The 18,597-nt window shown below is 50.9% G+C and overlaps 1 protein-coding gene across 2 annotated transcripts in view; it reads left to right on the top strand.

The window, feature by feature from the left end:
- Positions 1-18,597, top strand: part of TRAPPC9 (trafficking protein particle complex subunit 9) — a 535,221-nt gene that overhangs the window by 417,263 nt on the left and 99,361 nt on the right. For both annotated transcript variants that reach the window (XM_061171479.1, XM_061171478.1), the window contains one exon: positions 9,356-9,446. In XM_061171479.1, the coding sequence (XP_061027462.1) occupies positions 9,356-9,446 (91 nt within the window). The remainder of the gene's footprint in view (positions 1-9,355; positions 9,447-18,597) is intronic.

Raw genomic sequence — 18,597 nt, 5'->3', positions numbered from 1 at the left:
TGGGGACCTCAGTCGTCCCCTGTGACTGGTTGTACAGAATGCAGACTGGGGCAGCAGGGGCCAGGCGTCTCTCAGGCTGTTGTGAGGAGCCGGGCTGACCTGCCTGCCTCCTTCCCCCTTCCCCTCCTCCCCTCCTCCCCTCCTCCCCTCCTCCCCTCCTTCCCTCCTTCCCTCCTTCCCTCCTTCCCCTTCGATCTCCCGCCTCCCTTCCTGAAGACAAGGGTTAGGCTCTGTGGCCTCCTCCTTCAGGTCCTGCCCGAAGCAGCCTGTGAGCATCGACCTCCAGGGCTCTCCAGCAGAGCCCAGCCTCCCTGCAGGCCGTGAAGATTTGTCCCTCCCTCCCAATACAACCCAGCTGTGCTTTCACGTCCCTCCTCTCCTCTGACCTCCCCCCCACCCCGCTCTGTGAAAGATGCAGGGCAGGCTTTATTTTTATTTTTATTTTTTAATTTATATTTTATTGAAGTGTAGTTGATTTACAATGTTGTGTTTATTTCTGCTGTACAGCAAAGTGACTCAGTTATACACATATATTCATTCTTTATATTCTTTTCCATTATAGTTTACCCCGGGATATTGAATATAGTTCCCTGTGCTGCACAGTAGGACCTTGTTGTCTATTCATTCTGTATGTAACAGTTTGCATCTAGTAACCCCAAACTCCCAGTCCATCCCCCCCCTTGTAATCCCTCCCCCCCTTATAATAAAGGGCAGGCTTTATTACAAGGAGCCTGGTAACTGGCCGAGAGCCAACACAGTCCAAGGGTCCCCGCAGGCTGCCTGGTGGGTCAGGAGACCCACCTCTGCAGGGACAGGGTGACCTCATGTGGAGGAGGTGGTGGAGGGCACCTGGCCATCCAGGAGCGGTGAGCACCAGGGGCCTAGTGGTGTTTTCAGCCCTGGCGTTCACTAGTTCTGAGGTGGGATTTACACGCTGGCCCAGCCAAATGAGCTCACGTATTGAATACTTTTTTCCCTTAGATTTACAATACCTATCTCTCTTCTGTTTATCACTTCCATCATCATCACTGCTATGAAAACCACTGCTTGCACGGCTCCCGTGTGACAGTTACTTAGTGTGTTGTCTGTGGGGCTGGGGAAGGGATGCCGGGCAGCGGAGCTGGACATGGGACCGGCAGGCACTCTCCCCCCGCCTCACCCCTCCCCGCCAGCCGCCGGGTCTCAGCCTAACCCCTCTGTTTCCCGTTCCTCCTCGTGTAGTGGGGGGAGGTGACGGTACCACGAGGAGCCCCGTCGTGTGGCGCCTGCAGGACCAGCGCCCTCCCCGCCATCAGGCTTGCCCCCGTCACACCTGGGGCTCTCCTGTCCTTGCGCTTTGATCCTTATTCTGCCTGGGATGAAGCACTCCTCACACTCAGAAACCTGTCCTGAAGCCCGCCCTCTTCCCTTGCCTGTTCCTTGTGCCACCTCAGCCTGGTGACTTTGAAAGGGAATGTCCTCCTGAGCGCTCCCGTCTCGCAGGAGGAACTCGCCTGGGGGTGACGTCAGTGGGGCTCCTGGGGGCGGGGAGGGGCGGCCTGCACAGAAAGGCCTGTCCGTGCTTTCCGGATAAACACGCCCTTGCTTTCCATTCTTCTTCTTTTAACCTTCTTCTTCCCTCCAGCTGCCGCTGTTGGACCATTTTTACTGAAATTGGGAAACCTTAATGCAGCCGACTCTCCCGGAACTCTGTCAGTAGCAGGTAGTAGCCCCCGCACATGACCCAGTGACCGTCTGCATTTGCCTGTGGGCTGGGACCAAAGACGCTGCATCGTTGGGGGCCGGAGCCCCGGCTCCGAAGGTCTGGCTCTGCTGTCTCCTGCATCCGGCAGGCAGGTGGTGACCTGTCAGGCCCGTGTCTCCATCTGTTCAGCACCGTGAGGACACCTGCTCCGGGGTTGCCGGTTGCCGTTAGGGTCGGTTCTGACAATTGTATCTGCCCTTCTGATCCCATACCGGGTGCCAGACAGGATATTAGCATTTTCCCTCAAACCTACAAAACAAGTGATACCTACCTCTTTTTAAAAAGTAAATAAGTAAATTTTGGAAGTTAAGTAACTCACCTGAGATGGTGCCGGGAGCTGGAGAGCCAGGATCCCAGAACGCGTGTTATTTTCCTGTTGACTGAAGTCAACCTGAAGTGAGGCCTCACCCTGGTGGTTCCGTCACGGCCCCTGACCCTAGGAGGTGTCAGTACAGGGGGCACACTTCCTGCTGGAAGACCCGGTGCTGCTCAGGTGACCCGGCCTCAGATGAGGCTTCTCCTGGACGGGAGACGCTGGGCCAGACCTCCCCCACGACTGTCCCCTGGCGTCCTCACCTCCACCTCTGCTGGGGCCTGCCTGAAAGGGGCTGGGTTGGCAGTTCTGAGAATCATCCAGAGCATCTGGTTTGGGGACGTATGGAAGCTGACCATATCTGTTGTCACTTTCCACGGTAATTCAGAGAAGGAGAAACAAGCATCAGCATTGGAGCAGGTGTGGGTCGTCCTTTATGGTTGGCCTCACGTGTTCCATCTTCCACGGAGCCCTCTGCCCCCTCTGCCATCTGGCCCCGGCTGGAACCGCCCCTCCTCTGGGGTCCTGCAACTCTCAGTGCTTAACTCTTGTTTGGAATAGTGCTTACAGAGCACAGGAAGGTTTGTTTTCTTCCCAAGACTGTCTCCCTTGCCAGGCTGTGCTGTTCTTGAGGTCAGGTCGTGTCAGCAGCTATTCCCTGATGACCTACGATGTGCTGCGGTTTGCGCCCAGCACCGGGGACGCTGCGGTGAGCAAGATCGGGTGTGGACTCCGCCCGATGGAGCCCGAGCGTGTGCTCTCGTCCCCGCCCCGGTGCTGCCTGTAATCCTCCCATGTAGCTACTGAAACCTTTCGGTGAATCGGTGGTTTCCATTTGATTGATGCAGCCGATGGTCACCAGCTTGGTTGCACTACGCTGAGTGCCGTGTTGAACGTAGGAAGGGAGTTTGCAACCAGCACGATTCGTCTTAGTGGAAGCCCGTCTCCATTTCCAGGGGGCAGCCCTGCGCAGGCTGTCTGCGGTGGAAACAGATGCGGGAGACGCTCGGAGCAAGCTTGTTGTCAGCGCCCCTTCTCGCTTTCCTCGTTTTTGTTGCAAATCTCTCTTCAGAGAGCATTTCGGGGTTCGGTGAGATGCTTGCTGACCTATTAGAATCCAACCCCATATAGGTTTCCCGACAAGGACTGGGTGCCCAGTTCAGCTGGTCCCCACGAAGCTGGCGGCCTGGACCATCTGGGCTGAGTCTCTGCCAGGTGGCCTGGTCTGGTGAGCACGCGTCTCCCGCCTTCTGTCTGGAGATCGTTTGTAACCATCTGGCTGCTTTGAGGGTGAGGCAGAGGCTCAGGGACCCCAGTGGCAAAGTGGGCTTCAGGTGCCTAAGAATCAGCAGCCCAGAGTGGGGGCTGGAATGTCTTCGGGGGGGACACAGAGGGCACATAGTCCTCAATAACTGGGAAGCGGAAGGAGGCGGAGCAGTGTGGCTCTTCTCTTGAGAGCACGGCTGTGCCCCCCGGAGGGGCTGCCTTCCCAGGGCTGACCCCGGGCCGTGCCGCTGACGGTGGCATGTTTGGCCTCACAGACACCAGTGGCCCTCTATAAATCCCAGAAGCGCAACAGCGGCTGTGACATTTGTCATCAGTCTGTACTTGAGGTCAACCCTGTAAGACTCTAGGCACGACGTCCCCAGTTTGGTTGGTCACCACCAGGACAGGCAACCTGGCATACGGCCACACCTGGCTTCTCAGTTTCCGAGACCACATCCCCGCCAGTGAGGAGAATTTGCCGATAGCCAAGCCCTCCTCCTTTCATAGACTGAGGCAGAGCTTTCGCTCTTTGCACTGGATCGCCTGAGATGGCCTCTCAGCCTCTCTAACTGGCTTCTAGCTAACTCTCAAAGATGCTTCTGGTGGAGCTCTATCTTCTCATTCCCTGAGAGAAATTAAGTATTTTTAGATAAGACTCCTTTAAAACAGTGCACTAGGTTTTTCTGATAGTCATGTTAGGAGAGAGAGTTTTATCTAAATGAATTTTAATACAAGCAGCTCCCTTTATCGGTACAGCTGATTCCTTGATCATCTTCAGTAACATGCAGGGTTGCATCTTGTATTTGTCTTTAGGGAGTGAGTGTTTATAGCTGTGGGTAATCACTTGGTTCAGAGGCCTTTAATCCTCATAGTGGGGAAGCCGTGCCAGCCCAAGAGAAGCGTTGCTCCCGACCTTCGAGGATGTAAAGTTGCCCTGGCCCTTTAGCCTTCAGGGGACGGAGGGAGTGAGATGGGAGGGACACATATTTGATTCTTGACTCCCCCGAATCCAAATATGTATACCTTGAAGTTACTCTGAATGGAATCAGCGTTTGGCACACAGAGAGCATAGATTTCAGGTTTGGCCGGCTCACGAGAGTGGGGAAGGACTTTTCCCTAGTATGCAAAGCAAAGTTCCAAATCTGTGTGTGTATGTGTGTGTGAGTGAGTGAACATGCACACGAATCAACGTGCAGTGTGTTCATGTGATTGGGCTCACGCTGGGCTTTTACACATTCTGTGTACTTTTGGCGTGACAATTATTGTGAGCATGTGTATCTTATATAATAGAATCATAAAATTACAGAGCTTAAGTAACAGCTAACACCTTATGGCACTTACTAGATGCCAGCACTGTTCTGAGCAATTTACCTAGATTTGCTCACTTTTTACAAAAACCCTGTGAAGTAGTTTTTATCCACATTCCACAGATGAGAAACCTGAGGTCCTGTGAGTTTACCTAACTTGTTCCAGGTCACCCAGCTAGTAAGTGGCAGAGCTTGGATTCTCATCCAGCTGTCCGGCTTCAGAGTCTGTGCTCTTATTAGCTCTGTGTTGGGCAAAAGAGTGAAAGAGCATCTGGTCTCTGCCAAGGCCTTCAAATTATCCCCATTTTTCAGATGAAGCCAAAGAGACGTAGCGTTCCTCGGGCACGCTGCTGATTGGCACACCTACCCCACAGGGCTCTCTCCGTTTTGCCTGCCCTCCATCCTCTGACTCGACTACTCTCCCCCGGCAAGACTTGCAGCCCCGAACCGCGTGCAGACTCTCCCTGGCAGTTCGTGGCGCTGTCCAGGGAGCTGAGCCCAGACACTGGCGCCCCTGCTGGGATGAGAACAGCCCAGCATCAGCATTCTCAAAGTTCACGAAGCAAATCGGAGGACAGACTCATGGGAAAGAGGCTCATTAATCACCTAAAGCAGCCTTTCCATTAGCGTAATTTCTAGTTGTGACAATTTGCTAATTGATCTGAGCTGAAGTGGGGCTGGGCTAAGTCCCTGCACCTGGGGTTATCACTCCAGAGCTGGCACGTGGGGGCGCAGGCAGCCCATCTTCCTGGCGGGGGTGGTGCCGAGGTGCAGACCTGCTCCTCAACGAGCTCCCCACTCCGGAACACTCACCTGGGAGCCCGTTTAGAAACATCTGCATCAGCTGCCCTCACGGGCTGGGTCTCAGTAGACCACTTGTAACAACCAGGTGTTCAGAGCACGGTGCTGAACTCCCCTGTGAGAGGACCCAGGCCTGCCACCCGCCAGGCTGCATGTTCCCCAAGGGAAGAGCTGATTAAACAGTCATTTTTTCTAGAGCATCAGGCTGGGTCATGGTAAACTTCAGTCCCTTACACACAGGCAGGATCTCAAAAACTGCTCCGTGGTTTTAAACGGTCCTTTGATTGCAGCTCATGACTGAATATTTCACCACTAATGGGCTAGCAGAAAATGAAAGGGAAGGTATTTTATTAACTTACTGCATTTTCCTTGCATATGGTGGTGTTTTTAAGATTTGGAAGCAAATATCCATGGTTCCCAAGACTCGCAGAAGATTAACTGAGACAATGTGCATGAAAACATTTGTAAACAAAAAAGCTCTGCACAAATACTGATTAATTGAATGTAATTAATAATGATGGGTGACTAATAATACTGAGGTATCATCCTTGCACAATAGGCTGGGCTTCTTAAAAGTAGGAAGGATCTCACCTGGTTGGTCTTTCTTACTGGTTTGCAAAAATAAGCAGCCAAGCAGTCGTGACGGCAGAGCTGCCCACTCATCAGCCCGGCAAGTTTGAGTCGGGGATGGCAGTGGAAGTTTAAACTGAGCAAGGGCCAGCCCGCACTGCGAGGCTCGCCACCTCCGAGAGGCGTGCGTGAACTGTGGTGGCTCCGGGGAGCTCAGCTGTGGCTTTGAGGCAGGAAGTGGCAGGCGCAGAGGGCGCTGTGAGAGGAAGGCGTGGCTCCTTGGGGGGGAGCCAGAAGCTGCCTGTGGGAGGCTCCAGAGGCAGAGCGAACGTGAGTTGGATGCACTGAGCTGGGCACTTGAGTTTTCTTACGTTCCAGACGCACAGGGGTTGTCGATGATCATTACTTGTGGGTGTGGCTAGGAGACTTGCAAAGCCTGGTTGGCACCCACAGTGGTCTACATTCCCCATGCTGCAGTGTCACCACCCCTGACCTCCTAAGGGACAGGAGTCTATGTTGGGGGCAAGAACCCATCGGCTGACCTGGAAACTTAATTTGCTGCGTCCCAGGTGACTAGGAAGGGCTTGAAGGGGGAGACAGGTACTTCAGCACCACGGAGAGCTCCCCGTGGCCCTCCCTCAGGGCTGGAGGAAGGAGGCTGGCCACCACGCGCCATGCTGGGAGCAGGCGGTGACTCTGCCCCTGGCAGCGCTGGGGTCCTGGCCGGGCCCTGGCCCTGTGCACGGAGGATCCTCGTTTGTCCAGTGGGGATCACGGGTCCTGGCTTCCAGGTTTATTGTGAGGAATCGATACTGTGTTCATAGTAAAGTGTCTGAAAGTGCGGGCTGCAGTGTGGGCTCCAGGGTCAGACGGCCTCAATCCTGCCACTTCCTGGCCGTGTCTGCTTTCTTGTTATCCCCATGGGCCTGAGTTTTTTAAATCTCTGCAATGGAAATAACAGTCCCTATCTTATACCCACCACATTCTCAATTTGAAAATAGTATTAAATTGAGAAGATACATGTTAAACACTTAGCACACAGCCTCTCTCATGGGACTCACTTTGGAAATACTCTTTCTAGCAGAAGTAATGATAGGAATTATTGTCCTCATCATCATTCTTTATTGACCTCTTGCCCCAAACGCCAGAGTCCATGTGTTTAGGAAAGAGAAGCCACTGCCATGTCCACTGTCCTCACTATAACATTGTAACCTGGGCTGTAAAAGTGGCTGATGGAGCATCTGCATAGCTGACTGGTCAGCCAGGGTTGCGTTCCTGTGTCCAGGCTCAGACACAAGACTGTTCTGGTGGCTCATGGGGCTGAAGGGGAGGGGATGTGCGTGCAGGTAATTAGCTTTACTAGCTCAGCTGTATAATTTTATGGCTCATGTCCGAAAGCAAATGAATACGGAAATATGCTATTGGAATGGTTTCCAAAGCCCCAGTGCCATTTGGCAACTTTGTAATTACTCACATGCTAACTTGCTCTTCTAACTAATCATTTCAAAGGCTCCTCATCCTGGCCATGTTTGTTAGGCACTATTTCTGTTCTTCAAGCACCGGGGTGCGATCAGCCTCAAAAGCCTGGCATGATTTTTTTTTTTTTTTTTTAACAAGAGGGAGTAATATGCCATATTCTGAAGTCTTCATTTCATACAAGTGAAAATAACCCCCAGAGAGAGTCAGGAAAGAAAACAGAAAGAAACACACACACAAATGTGGCCCCTGCACCACTTACCTGGGATGTTGACTCATGCCAGCATTCATTTAGTCATCAGACAATGTTCATGGAGCAGCCACGATGATCCAGCCACTGTTCCAGGCCCCAGGATGAGGGCTCTGCCCTCACCCAGCTGACAGGCTAGCGGTGAAGCCAGACGATGGAAGACACACACATCTAGTGAGGGTTGCCGAGGGGATGCCAAGAGCCTTCGGAGCAGAGACAGTTCAGAGAGGCCTTCCTGGAGGAAGTGAGGTCTGCGGTAAGAGTTAAAGTATGAGTACAGTGAGGAGGGGGAAGAGGGCAGGGAAAAGCACTTCCAGGCAAAGAGCACAGAAGGTGGAGGGTATGGAGTTCTGAGAGAGCACGTTGTGTTTTGGAAGAACTGAAACAGGGCCAAGGCAGCCAAAGCAGGGCCCGGGGCTGGAGAGGTAGGTGGGCGCTCCTGAGCGTCCTGGACGCCAACAGCTTGGCCTGTGCCCTGGTCTGAGGCCCGTTGCCGTGTGCGGCCAGCTGGCTCTCCTGGGCAGCCCTCTTGTCGGAACAGCTTTCCGTGGATGCTCGGCTGGGCTGTTTGAGGGCTGGGCTGTCCCTCTCTGGCAGGAGGGACCCGGGAGCTCTGGTCTTCATTCCCTCGGGGCCTCGGCACCCCTCGCTCCCTGCCCCAGCCCGTTCTACTCTGCCTGTGTGGCTTTATCCCAACCCGGCTGTCCTCAGGCTGGGCAAGTGCAATGGTCTGTTCCTATATTGTCATCTTTGTTGGAATGTGAGCCTCTCAAGTTCAAGGTTCATGTCCAGTCATTTCAGTGTCCTCAGTGCTTCTCACCATGCCTGTCTTGTTTCAGACACACTCTGTGTTTGTTGAATGCAATTAACTTGCTAATGGAAGAAAGTAATGGGATTTTCCCCCACTTCCTCAGTCACTAGAGAATGTCAGGAGTGACATTCTTCCCTTTTGATTGCAACCTAAGTACTGGGGCTTTAATTTATGTAGGAAAAGGGAGAGAGGTTTATAGATCTCTCTCTGAGGACCACACTGGCTGTTTAACATTAGCGCCTTGGAGACGTCTATTTTCTGCATTTCTAAACCTAATTTCTTCCTCCACCGATACTTGCTGAGAGGCCGTATGACTTCCTCGATTATGAACTCGCATGAGTCCGTTTGTAATAATATGTGTAATTACATCAAGATGTATAACAGGGCAGACGTGAAACCAGCATGAAACTGACACGTGTAGAGAGACGCACTTGGTTGTATTGAACAGTAAGCCACAGTTTGCATCCTTTTTAGGAAAAACAACCTTCCCTCTTCTTTATTTCCCCCAGCAAGAATAGCTGTTGGATTGAAATTATCCCAGTGGATTTCCCTTCTTCACATAACAGCTCAATTTACCAGATTTGGGGGGGGAGGGGGGGGGGAGGGGGGAGGGGGGAGAGGCCCTTGACACATTTACGTACCTGTTTCCCACACACTCAGGTGAGATCTTGTGGTTGGTTAGACCATCCCTGGAGAGGAGGGGCACGTTCACCTGCCGTGGGAGGTTTCCCGTCTGGGAGTCTGTGGAGAAACTTCTAGAACTTCTCCCCCTGGCCCGGGACTTGGAGGCAGCGGAGTTTTCCTTAACGCGGCTCACCCCTCTCTGAAGCGCACAGGTGAGGCGAGTGTGGAAGGACTCCTGAGCCAGCTGGTCCTGGAGCACCTGCAGCTGGCCCCTCTCCTGTGGGGTGAGTACCACTCGTCACCTGGGGGGCGGCACGCGCTCCTTTTCTCAGAACGCGCAGGCTCGCGCTTGGCGGTGTGTGCTGACGTCACAGAGAGCCGTGGGGGGAGGGAAGCTCGCCGCCGTGCCGGCCTCTGCGTGTCTGCCGAGCTCTGCCCGGGCACAACCTCGTGAACGGGCTCGCCGCGCTCTGAGCACAGGTGTGGCAGTGACGTGGAGGTGCCCTCAGGGTCCGTTTGCTGCAGAGTCGGCCGTCCTCCGCGGGGGTGCTTGGTGTCCGCACAGGCGTGTCTCCTGCCGATGTTTCTGCATCTCCCGTGACCAGGGAGGTGGGCGGGAGCGAGGCTGCGGTTAGCCCCTCTCTCCTGGACTAGCTCTGACTTAGTTGGTTTGGTAGACACCCTAACTCAGCCTGGCGCTCAGTCCGTGAGCGATCGCCCTGAGGTGGCGCTTCGAAAAAGGTATTTGAACGTTCGCTGCCCGTTGCATCTGGAACTCTCACCCCAGTCTCTGCCTTCCTAAATAGCAGTGACAAAATTTTGTTGAGAAAACAAACTAAATGTAGAATTTTTGTTGAAGTGAGAGTGTTTATTATTCTCTGGAAATGATTCCATCCTGTAATCTGTGTTGGGTCAGATGCAAACAATCATATACATGTACCTTCTTTCTTCTCTTTGCCCCAGAAACCATTGTAAATGAGTATCTGGTATTTCCTCCACTGAATTAATTAGCTTGACCTCCCCCTTTTGCATGCTAGAGACACAGGAAAATTATCCCAGGGGTCTGAAGAGCAAAACAGGCCTTCCTTCTGGCATTCCCTCACTTCCCCTTCAGTCTGTGAGAGCCCCTGGCGCTGCACGGGGGCCGCCCACTCCGCTGGGCTCCCTGCTCCCGCGGGTGAAGGTTGTCGGGAGGCCTGTGAGGGGCGCTGACACGGCAGCTGTGACTGGACTGTGGGCTCCACCTGGGGCTCCTCCTGTGGAAGCCGCCCGCCTCGCTGGTGCAGCCCGAGGGGAAGGAGGCGGGGGTGTTTCTGCGGGATGTGTCACTGCTTGCACCTCGGGGGGTGTCCCTCGCTTTCCTAGTTTGGAATGTCTTGTCTCTTCATGACCTGGGCTCAGCCAGCTGCTTCCACCGTATGCGGCAGCTGAGGAGGATGAGACTCCCAGCCCCAACCAGCCCGAGGAAACACAGTGACACGAAGCTTGTATTAAGGCATCATGTCAGTCAGAAGAAATTCCCCAAGGCCCCAGCAGTCTGGGAGTGCGCCCTGGAGGGTCTGACTCATTCCAGAGATTGGGGGGGGGGTACATTGGGAGAGGACCCTGGGACTCTGCGGGGAGACGTGGCCCAACTCCTGCAAAACGTCATTTCATCAAACTGGGTAACATGGAGGCCTTGGTGGGGGAGACGGTTAGTTTGTTTCTAGCGTGAGATTCGTGAGGAACGATGGCAATACTTGTATCTTGGATGCGTGTGGCGCAGGCCTCCCTGGCAGGTGAGCTGCCCATGGACCCCCGCCTCCTTCCCAGGGAACTTAGCAGTGGCGCTGGGCTGTGGATTTCTCCCCCACAGGCTACGTCTCCAGACAGCTGCTCCCGGGCCAGAGTGTTAGCGCTCAGGCCCACGGACCAGGCTGGGTCTGCTGGGCCAGGTGAATCGGGTGGTTTCGGTGAGTCCCAGCGGCTGGTCAGCCTGGTCTGAGGACCCCTCCCTGTGGCCCAGCCGTGGCGAATGGCCACTGGTCTGAGGCCCAGCTGGCCCGGCAATGGGTGCAGGGAAGCCAAGGGGCTGAGTCACTGTTCCTTTGGCACCTTTACCAAATATATATATATATATATATATATATATATATATGTAAACTGATAAAATTTAAAAAAGGAAAAAAAATTTATACAGGATATAAAAAAGGAAGGAAAAAAAGTGAAAACAAAAAACCCATATACAAAGAAAAAGCCCCAGGCCACTCCTGATCCCCCGCCGGGGAATGGCCCTGTGGGATCAGCCGGTCCCCTCCTGCCCTTTCGATGGTGGGTGGCAGCCCTGCTGTGGGCCCCTCCGTGCCAGGCGTGTTCTGTGAGCTGCCCTCCCCCTCCTCGCAGCCACTGAAGGCAGGCACCACTGGCTGACTGGAGCCCCGAGAGCCTCGGCTGTGCTGGGCCCCCCGCTGCCTCAGAGCCTGTTCCTGCCCTTCTGCAGGGCCTCTCCTCTCCCCTCTCCCCTCCCACCACCCACTCCACCCTGCCCCCCATTCTTCTGTTTGGTCCCAAGCATTCTAGTTTTAAAATCACGTTTGGGAGCCTGCTTTATTGTGATAATCTTTCCCAAAAGAATAGCTGCATTTGGGGAGCACTTACTGCATGCAGCGTGTCCAGTAACTGTCACCTCGTTTATTCTTCATAACTACCTGCTGGAATAAGCATTATTCTATGTTTTATGGAAGAAACTGCTGAGTGAAGAGATTACATGATTGGTCCCCCAATCTGCTTCCTGCAACCTGGGGTCCTCCCTGCAGCCCGCCCAAGTGACCCTCCCAAATGTGACCCCGATGATGTCACTCTTAAACACTTAAAACAATTCCTTGGCTCCCGTTATCGCTGAGGATGGACTGGGGCGTCCTCAATGAGGCTTAGAAGTCCCTCCCTGACCAGCACGCCTGCCCCTCCAGCCTCCGTCCCCCGTCTCTCTGTGCTCTCCCAGCGCCATCCTCCCCGAGGTGTGCACCCCGGGCTCCCGCCACTGCTCTCCCTTCTGCCAGGAAGTTGCCCTCTCTTCCAGGCCTTTTTCCCTGTGCCCCGTGATTTCTCCTAGTCCTGTCTTTCCTTCTTCGGTCCTCCTGGAAAGCCTTGCTGCCCACACCTCCATGCTCTCACACCCCACCACCGAGCTTCATGTCCTCCTCTGTGTCCCCTCCTCAAGTTCTCGTGGCCTGTAGATGGTGTCCCCCACTCCCAGTGAGCGCCCTGGGAACAGACAGCGTTGACCGCACCCACCGGGTCTCCATGTTTGCTGACCACGTGGAAGAATTGGTGGATGAAGGCCATCCTCCTCACAGGGTCAAGGCCATCCAAGTCCTAGTCCTTAGACATCCTTCTTCCACATGACTTAAATAGTTCCATGTTGACGTGCCCAAGTGCACTTAGGCAATCCCTTCTGGCTGGTTATTAATGGTTTCCAGTTTTTCCATTCATAAGACTAAGGTGGACATTCTTGGCATCTGCCCTTCTGCCCCCGGATCAGTCCCAGAGGGCCAGTGTCCAGGGCAGGGTTACTGGTGCTTTGTGAAGGCGTTGCATGCTTGTGGCCAGCTTGGCCTCCAGGGCGGCCGTACTGATCCACACTCCCCCTGGCAAGGAGAAAACGAATTCACCACGGGTCACTCTGGATCCTCTGTGACGCAGCAGCCGGGAGGGCCAGCTCCACCCCAGGCGTGAGGGTCCAGGCTGAGTGAGGCCCAGCCCTGCCCTTGTGCTACCCCAGTGCCAAGAACCCAGGCAGCCTGAGCTGGAGTTTGCTTCTGGGGCCCAAGAGTCAGAACAGGGGTTCTGATCCTGGGCCAGAGGGTATGTCTCTCTGAGCCAGGTCCCTGGAGAAAGCTCAGGGACAAAGGACAGCATGTAGACCAGGTGGATTAAGAGTTTCCCTCAGCCCCCGGCTCCTCCCCCTGAAATCACTGTGCTGGACCCCTCAGCGCTCTGCTCAGACATCCTCCGTCCCGGCAGGAAGGCTTCGCCTCTCGAGTTCCCACCCCACGTTGTCTTTGCCTGTTCACTTGTCTGTCTTGCTCCCGAGACTGGGAGCTCCGTGTGGGCAGGTTAAAGGAGGTGCTCGGTAAGCTTCCTGCGTCCAATTGAGAGGGACCTGGCCCTGGGGGGAGCAGGTGCAGATACCAGACCTGCAGCCTCTGGCCTCGGGGACAGGGGTTGTGGGCGCCCAGGGAGGCCCACGTCTGTGACTGCCTCGGGGCCCCTTTCCTCGGAGGGAAGGTGACAGGTGGACCTGGAAGCAGTGGGGTGAGGGTGCTGTGGAGAAGGGGGTCCTGCCCAGCCCGGGAGCTGGCCGATTCCCGCCAGCTCTGTTGTGGGTGTTCATTGTTACTCTGGGCCTCCAGTGAAGGCCATGGGTGATGCTTGGTCCTCCTCTTTCTACAAAGGGGCACCGTGAGGCTTTCCATGATGGGAAAGACTACTGCCCCAAAATGGATCCTCTGTGCGGCATGCAGTCAGTGTTTGTGTGATTTGCTTATTTTGTGAAGATAAAATATGCACAAACTGTGTATTTTCCTCCTTGGGTACCACGGGAGAGCTTCCTGCCACTTTCCCTTCTTACTTAATGACATAGGCTGGATCCAGTCTCATTCCATATTGCTGCCACAGTCTTCTTAACCACAGCATAAGATGTATCGTAATTTATTTACTCTGTATCTTTTGATGGGCCCTTAGTAATCTTTTGCTATTATAAACTTCGTTGTGACAAATACCCTTGTAAGTATGCCAGTCCTCCCAGGAGTGAGTCAAGCTGGAAGATACTTATTTAAATTTAACAATCTCTTTAGAAACAAACAAACAAACAAAAACTTTGGTTTTGTATCATACTCAGACTTTCCTCATTTAGCTTACATTTTAAAAAAATTCTCTTAATGCTTTCATGGGCTTGGTTGTTTTAACATTTAAATCTTTTATTTATCTGGAATTTATTAAGGTGTGAAGAGTGAGGCATGGATCCACCTTTTCTTTTTCCAGAAAGCTATCTAGTTATCCCCAAGTCACTTAATAAATCATCTATCTTCACTAATAAGCAATGCCATTTTCTCATATGTTCAGGAAAATCTTGGGATTCTCTTCCATTAATCTGTTTATCCATGGGCCAGTATCACCCTTGTAAGTATATTATGGGTTTACAGTATATTTTAATACTTCCTTGGGTAATCCTCTTCAATGTCATTTTCTTACATTCATTCATTTGTTTATTTAAATATTGTGGTCAAAGCACATAATACAAATTTGCCATCTTAACCATTTTTTTTTTCATCTTAACCATTTTTAAGTGTACAGTTCAGTAGTGTTAACTGTATTTATATTATTATGCCAAAGATCTGTAGAATTTTTTTATCTTGTAAAATCAACCCTATGCCCATTGCACATCTTTCATATTTATTTTTATGACTTCAGAAAGAGCTTGTATAGCTCATTTTTTTAAAAAAGAAAACTTCTATAGGTATTTAACTGCCTCTTTAACAGAGGGTTTTTTCCCTGTTTTTGCTTCTTCTTTTATATAAGTTTGCTTCCTCTTCTTCTTCTTGTTTAAGTGAGCTCACACATGATCTACTTTCTTCATTAATTCTATCCCCCTTTTCTTTTCTAATTCAGTGATTCTTCTATCTTTATTAATTTCTTCTTTCTGCCTTATTTGGGCTTATTATATTATTTTTTCCCTCACTTACTGGGTTGGACATTTAATTCATTCATTTAGATTGCCCTATTATTGGTACAGTTTTATGAGGCTATGAATTTTCCTATGATTACTGCTTTAACCACATTCTGGCATTTAGATTTTTCATGTTTGATATTTTTAGGCATTCTGCGATTTTAGTTTGTTTCATCTTTATCCCAAGAGTTGTTTAAAACATAGTTTTTTGTTTGTTTTTTCTCATTTTGTTATGACTTTCTAATGTAACAGCAGTGGAATCAGTTTAGTACTATTCTCACCTCTTAGAATTTACTGAGATTTCTTTGTGGTTAGTTTTTGTTTTTTGGTTTTTTTCTTTATGACTACTCCATGGACATTTAAAAGGAAGGCATATTCCTTGTTTTAAGTGTATTGAGTTGAAATGTATCACTTAGCTATACCTTATTACTTTGCTTAGGTTTTTTAAGATCCTTACTTATTTGATCTACCCATGGACTTTGAGAAGTGAATTACAATTACTGCTAACATGGGTCCTCTTCACCCTGATGGACTTCTGTCCATCGATGTGATACTGTCTGTCCTGTAATACATGCAGTGTGAAGGCTGATGGTCTTTGGTGCATAGATGTCATAATTATTCTCACTTTGTTGTGCCTTCTACCATTTAAAGTGCCTTTCTCTGTCTCCTCTAATGTCTTTGCCCTTATTTCAATCTGATCTGATACTGTAGCTCTCATGCCTCCTTTCTTTTGGTTTGGCTGATGTACCTTTTTTTTCTTTAAACTTTGGGTTTATTTATTTATTTATTTATGGCTGTGTTGGGTCTTCGTTTCTGTGCGAGGGCTTTCTCTAGTTGCAGCAAGTGGGGGCCACTCTTCATCGCGGTGCGCGGGCCTCTCATTATCGCGGCCTCTCTTGTTGCAGAGCACAGGCTCCAGACGCGCAGGCTCAGTAATTGTGGCTCACGGGCCTAGTTGCTCCACGGCATGTGGGATCTTCCCAGACTAGGGTTCGAACCCGTGTCCCCTGCATTGGCAGGCAGATTCTCAACCACTGCGCCACCAGGGAAGCCCCTGGCTGATGTACCTTTGCCTCTTGTTTTGTTTTAAACATTTGAGAATTTTTTTTTCCCCTATGTGGTTCTCTTAGATGAAGCATAGAGTTGAGTTTTGTTTGTGATCTAACTTCAGTGTCTTTTTCATTAATTAGTGGGTTTAGACCAGCTACATTCCTTGATATGGCACATACGTTTGGTCTTATTTCTGTCATGTATTCTGTTATGCTTTTTATCTTGACTTTTGTGATCTGTGTCATCTTGGTTTTATTTTGTGTGATGATTTTATTTTTTCTTCCTTTTCCTTTCTAAGCTCTCCTGCTTCTCTTGTCTGACCTCCCCATCCCCACATCACCTTCTAAGGCCTTACCTGCTTTAGTTTTCTTCACAATTCTTATTATTCTCTGAAAGTTCATTACATATACAGGTTTTTTTCTTATTTGTCTCTCCACCCCTGCTAGAGTATAAGCTCCACAGAGAAAGAATCTGGTCTTCCCTGTATTCTCAGAACCTGGAACTGTTGCCGGAACATTTTAGTGACAGCTGAATACGTATTTGTGGAAGGAATTAATAACGTAACCTTCACAGTCTTGTCTCTGAAGTAGGTAGTGTTATTCCTGTGCTTTAGGGGAGGGAAATGCAAAGCGTATGCAGGGTTATTCAGCCTGTGAGTGGCAGAGTGAAGACTAGTGCATGGTCACTATGATTCGAAAATCCACGTTTTCCCCATTATTGTGCCTCCCAGAATCATATAATGAGCTAGTGGCCTACAGCTGGATTTGAAGCCTGGGTCTGCTGACTTCTAACCAGAAATTCCACAGTACCATAGTCTTTTAGAAGTAAAGATAAGCAAAAAGAAAAAAAGAAGGAAGTTATCGTGTTATTACTCACAGACTTGCAGGAAAGTTGCACATACAGTGGTTAGGATTTTTTCTGAGCCATTTTAGAGTCAGTGCACCATCGTCCCAAATTCTGTGTATTTCCTACAAGCAAGGACATTCCCTTATTTAACCACAACACAGCCATCAAAATCAGGAAATTAGCGTCCGTTCTACCATCCAGTACTGAGACCCCATTCAAGTTTTGCCAGTCATCCCAATAGTGTCCTTTGTTCCTAAAGGATCTAGACGTGGTTCAGAACCACTGTTGCCTTCAGTTGTTTCATGTCTCTAGTCTCAGTCGGTCTGCAACAATTCCTCAGTCTCTCTTTGACTTTTTTTACCTTGGTGCTTCCAGATGTTATCAACCAGCCATTGGTGGAGTGCCCCTCAACTTGGGGCATTTGTGTGATGTGTCCTCATAATTAGATTCAGTACCCGTGTCTCTGTCAGTAGTCACAGAGGCAGTGCTGTGTCCTTCTTTCACCTCTCAGATGGCTCGTGAGTTGTGTTTGTTCCACTACCAGTGGTGGCCACCTTGATCACTTGACAAGGTGGTGTCCGCCAGCCTTCTCTGTGATCAGGTTCCTTTGTTTCTCTTGGTAATCACTAAGTATTCTGTGGGAAGGTGCTTTGAAACTTTGTAAATACTGATTCCTCCTTAAACTTTCCTTTGTTCGTTTACTCTGAGTGGATTCGTCATTTCCTCTTTTACTCAGTGTGTTAAAGTATGTGACTGTCATTATTTATTTTGATGCACAGTGGGAGCTCTTTCAGGCCGACTTCTGTGCCTCTCGACACGTCTCCATCGTTCTCTGGACACTTCCTTGCTTTCTGGCACTAGGTGTCCCAGATTCATCATGAACTACAGCTGCGACAGCATCCATTTTCCCCAAGAAATCTTGGTTCCCTTTAGTGAAGATCATTATTTAGAAACCAAGATGCAGATGTGAGAATGGTCATTCTTACTGGGGGAGTTGCTACTCCCTGGCTTTCTCAGAGAACACAGCCAGGGAATATACATGTACATATAACTATAAATACACACACGCACACTCAACATCTCTTTCTATACGTATTGACAGCTACCAGTTCTCTCTGATACCTCTACTTCCAGACCAACACGGCAAGGGTCCTTCAGGTTTGTCCCCTATCCTCAGTTGTACCTCACTTCCTTGGCATTGAGAAATTGGCTTTTGTTATCTCTAATGTAATTACCAATTTGTCAATCCCCCCACTGTAACCAGTCTTCCATCTCTGCCCCAACCCTCCCCCACTCTCAGCACGTCAACCTCTCACACTGCGGGGGCGGATCCCACATGGGGTGGCTCTGCTGTGCAGATGCCCTTCACCTCCTCCCTGGCCCCCATGCCCCCCTGCCCCCAACCCCTCCCTCATCCCCCAGGCCCTCCTGCCCCCACCCTGTGGCCTTGGAACTGAATTTTCCAGGAGGGGTGCCTGACATGAGGCCCTGCCTTTGCCCATGGCACCCCCTTCCTTGCTGTCTTTTCACACCCTTTCCTGGCTGGTTCCCTGTCCTTGTTCTCCGGGCCCTGTTCTCCCCTCTGTCCTCCATCCCCATGGTGGCTCTTTCCGATTCCCCTATGAGGGTCTGTGCCTGTCTCTCATTCTCCATGAACTCACGGGGATGAGGTCCAAGCTAACGTCCATCTCCCTGTCTCCAGGGCCTGTTCCTTATGGGACCCAGAGGAGGCACAAGGCAAATGCTTGTTGAGTGACTGGTAAATAAACAGTAAGCCTTCAACAAACGTTTGTTCTGTGAATGAAAGAATGAATGAGAAAAGTCCGTTTCCT

This window comes from Eubalaena glacialis, chromosome 17, assembly GCF_028564815.1.
Source record: "Eubalaena glacialis isolate mEubGla1 chromosome 17, mEubGla1.1.hap2.+ XY, whole genome shotgun sequence".
Classification (NCBI taxonomy): domain Eukaryota; kingdom Metazoa; phylum Chordata; class Mammalia; order Artiodactyla; family Balaenidae; genus Eubalaena; species Eubalaena glacialis.
This window is presented reverse-complemented; position numbering and strand designations above follow the sequence as displayed.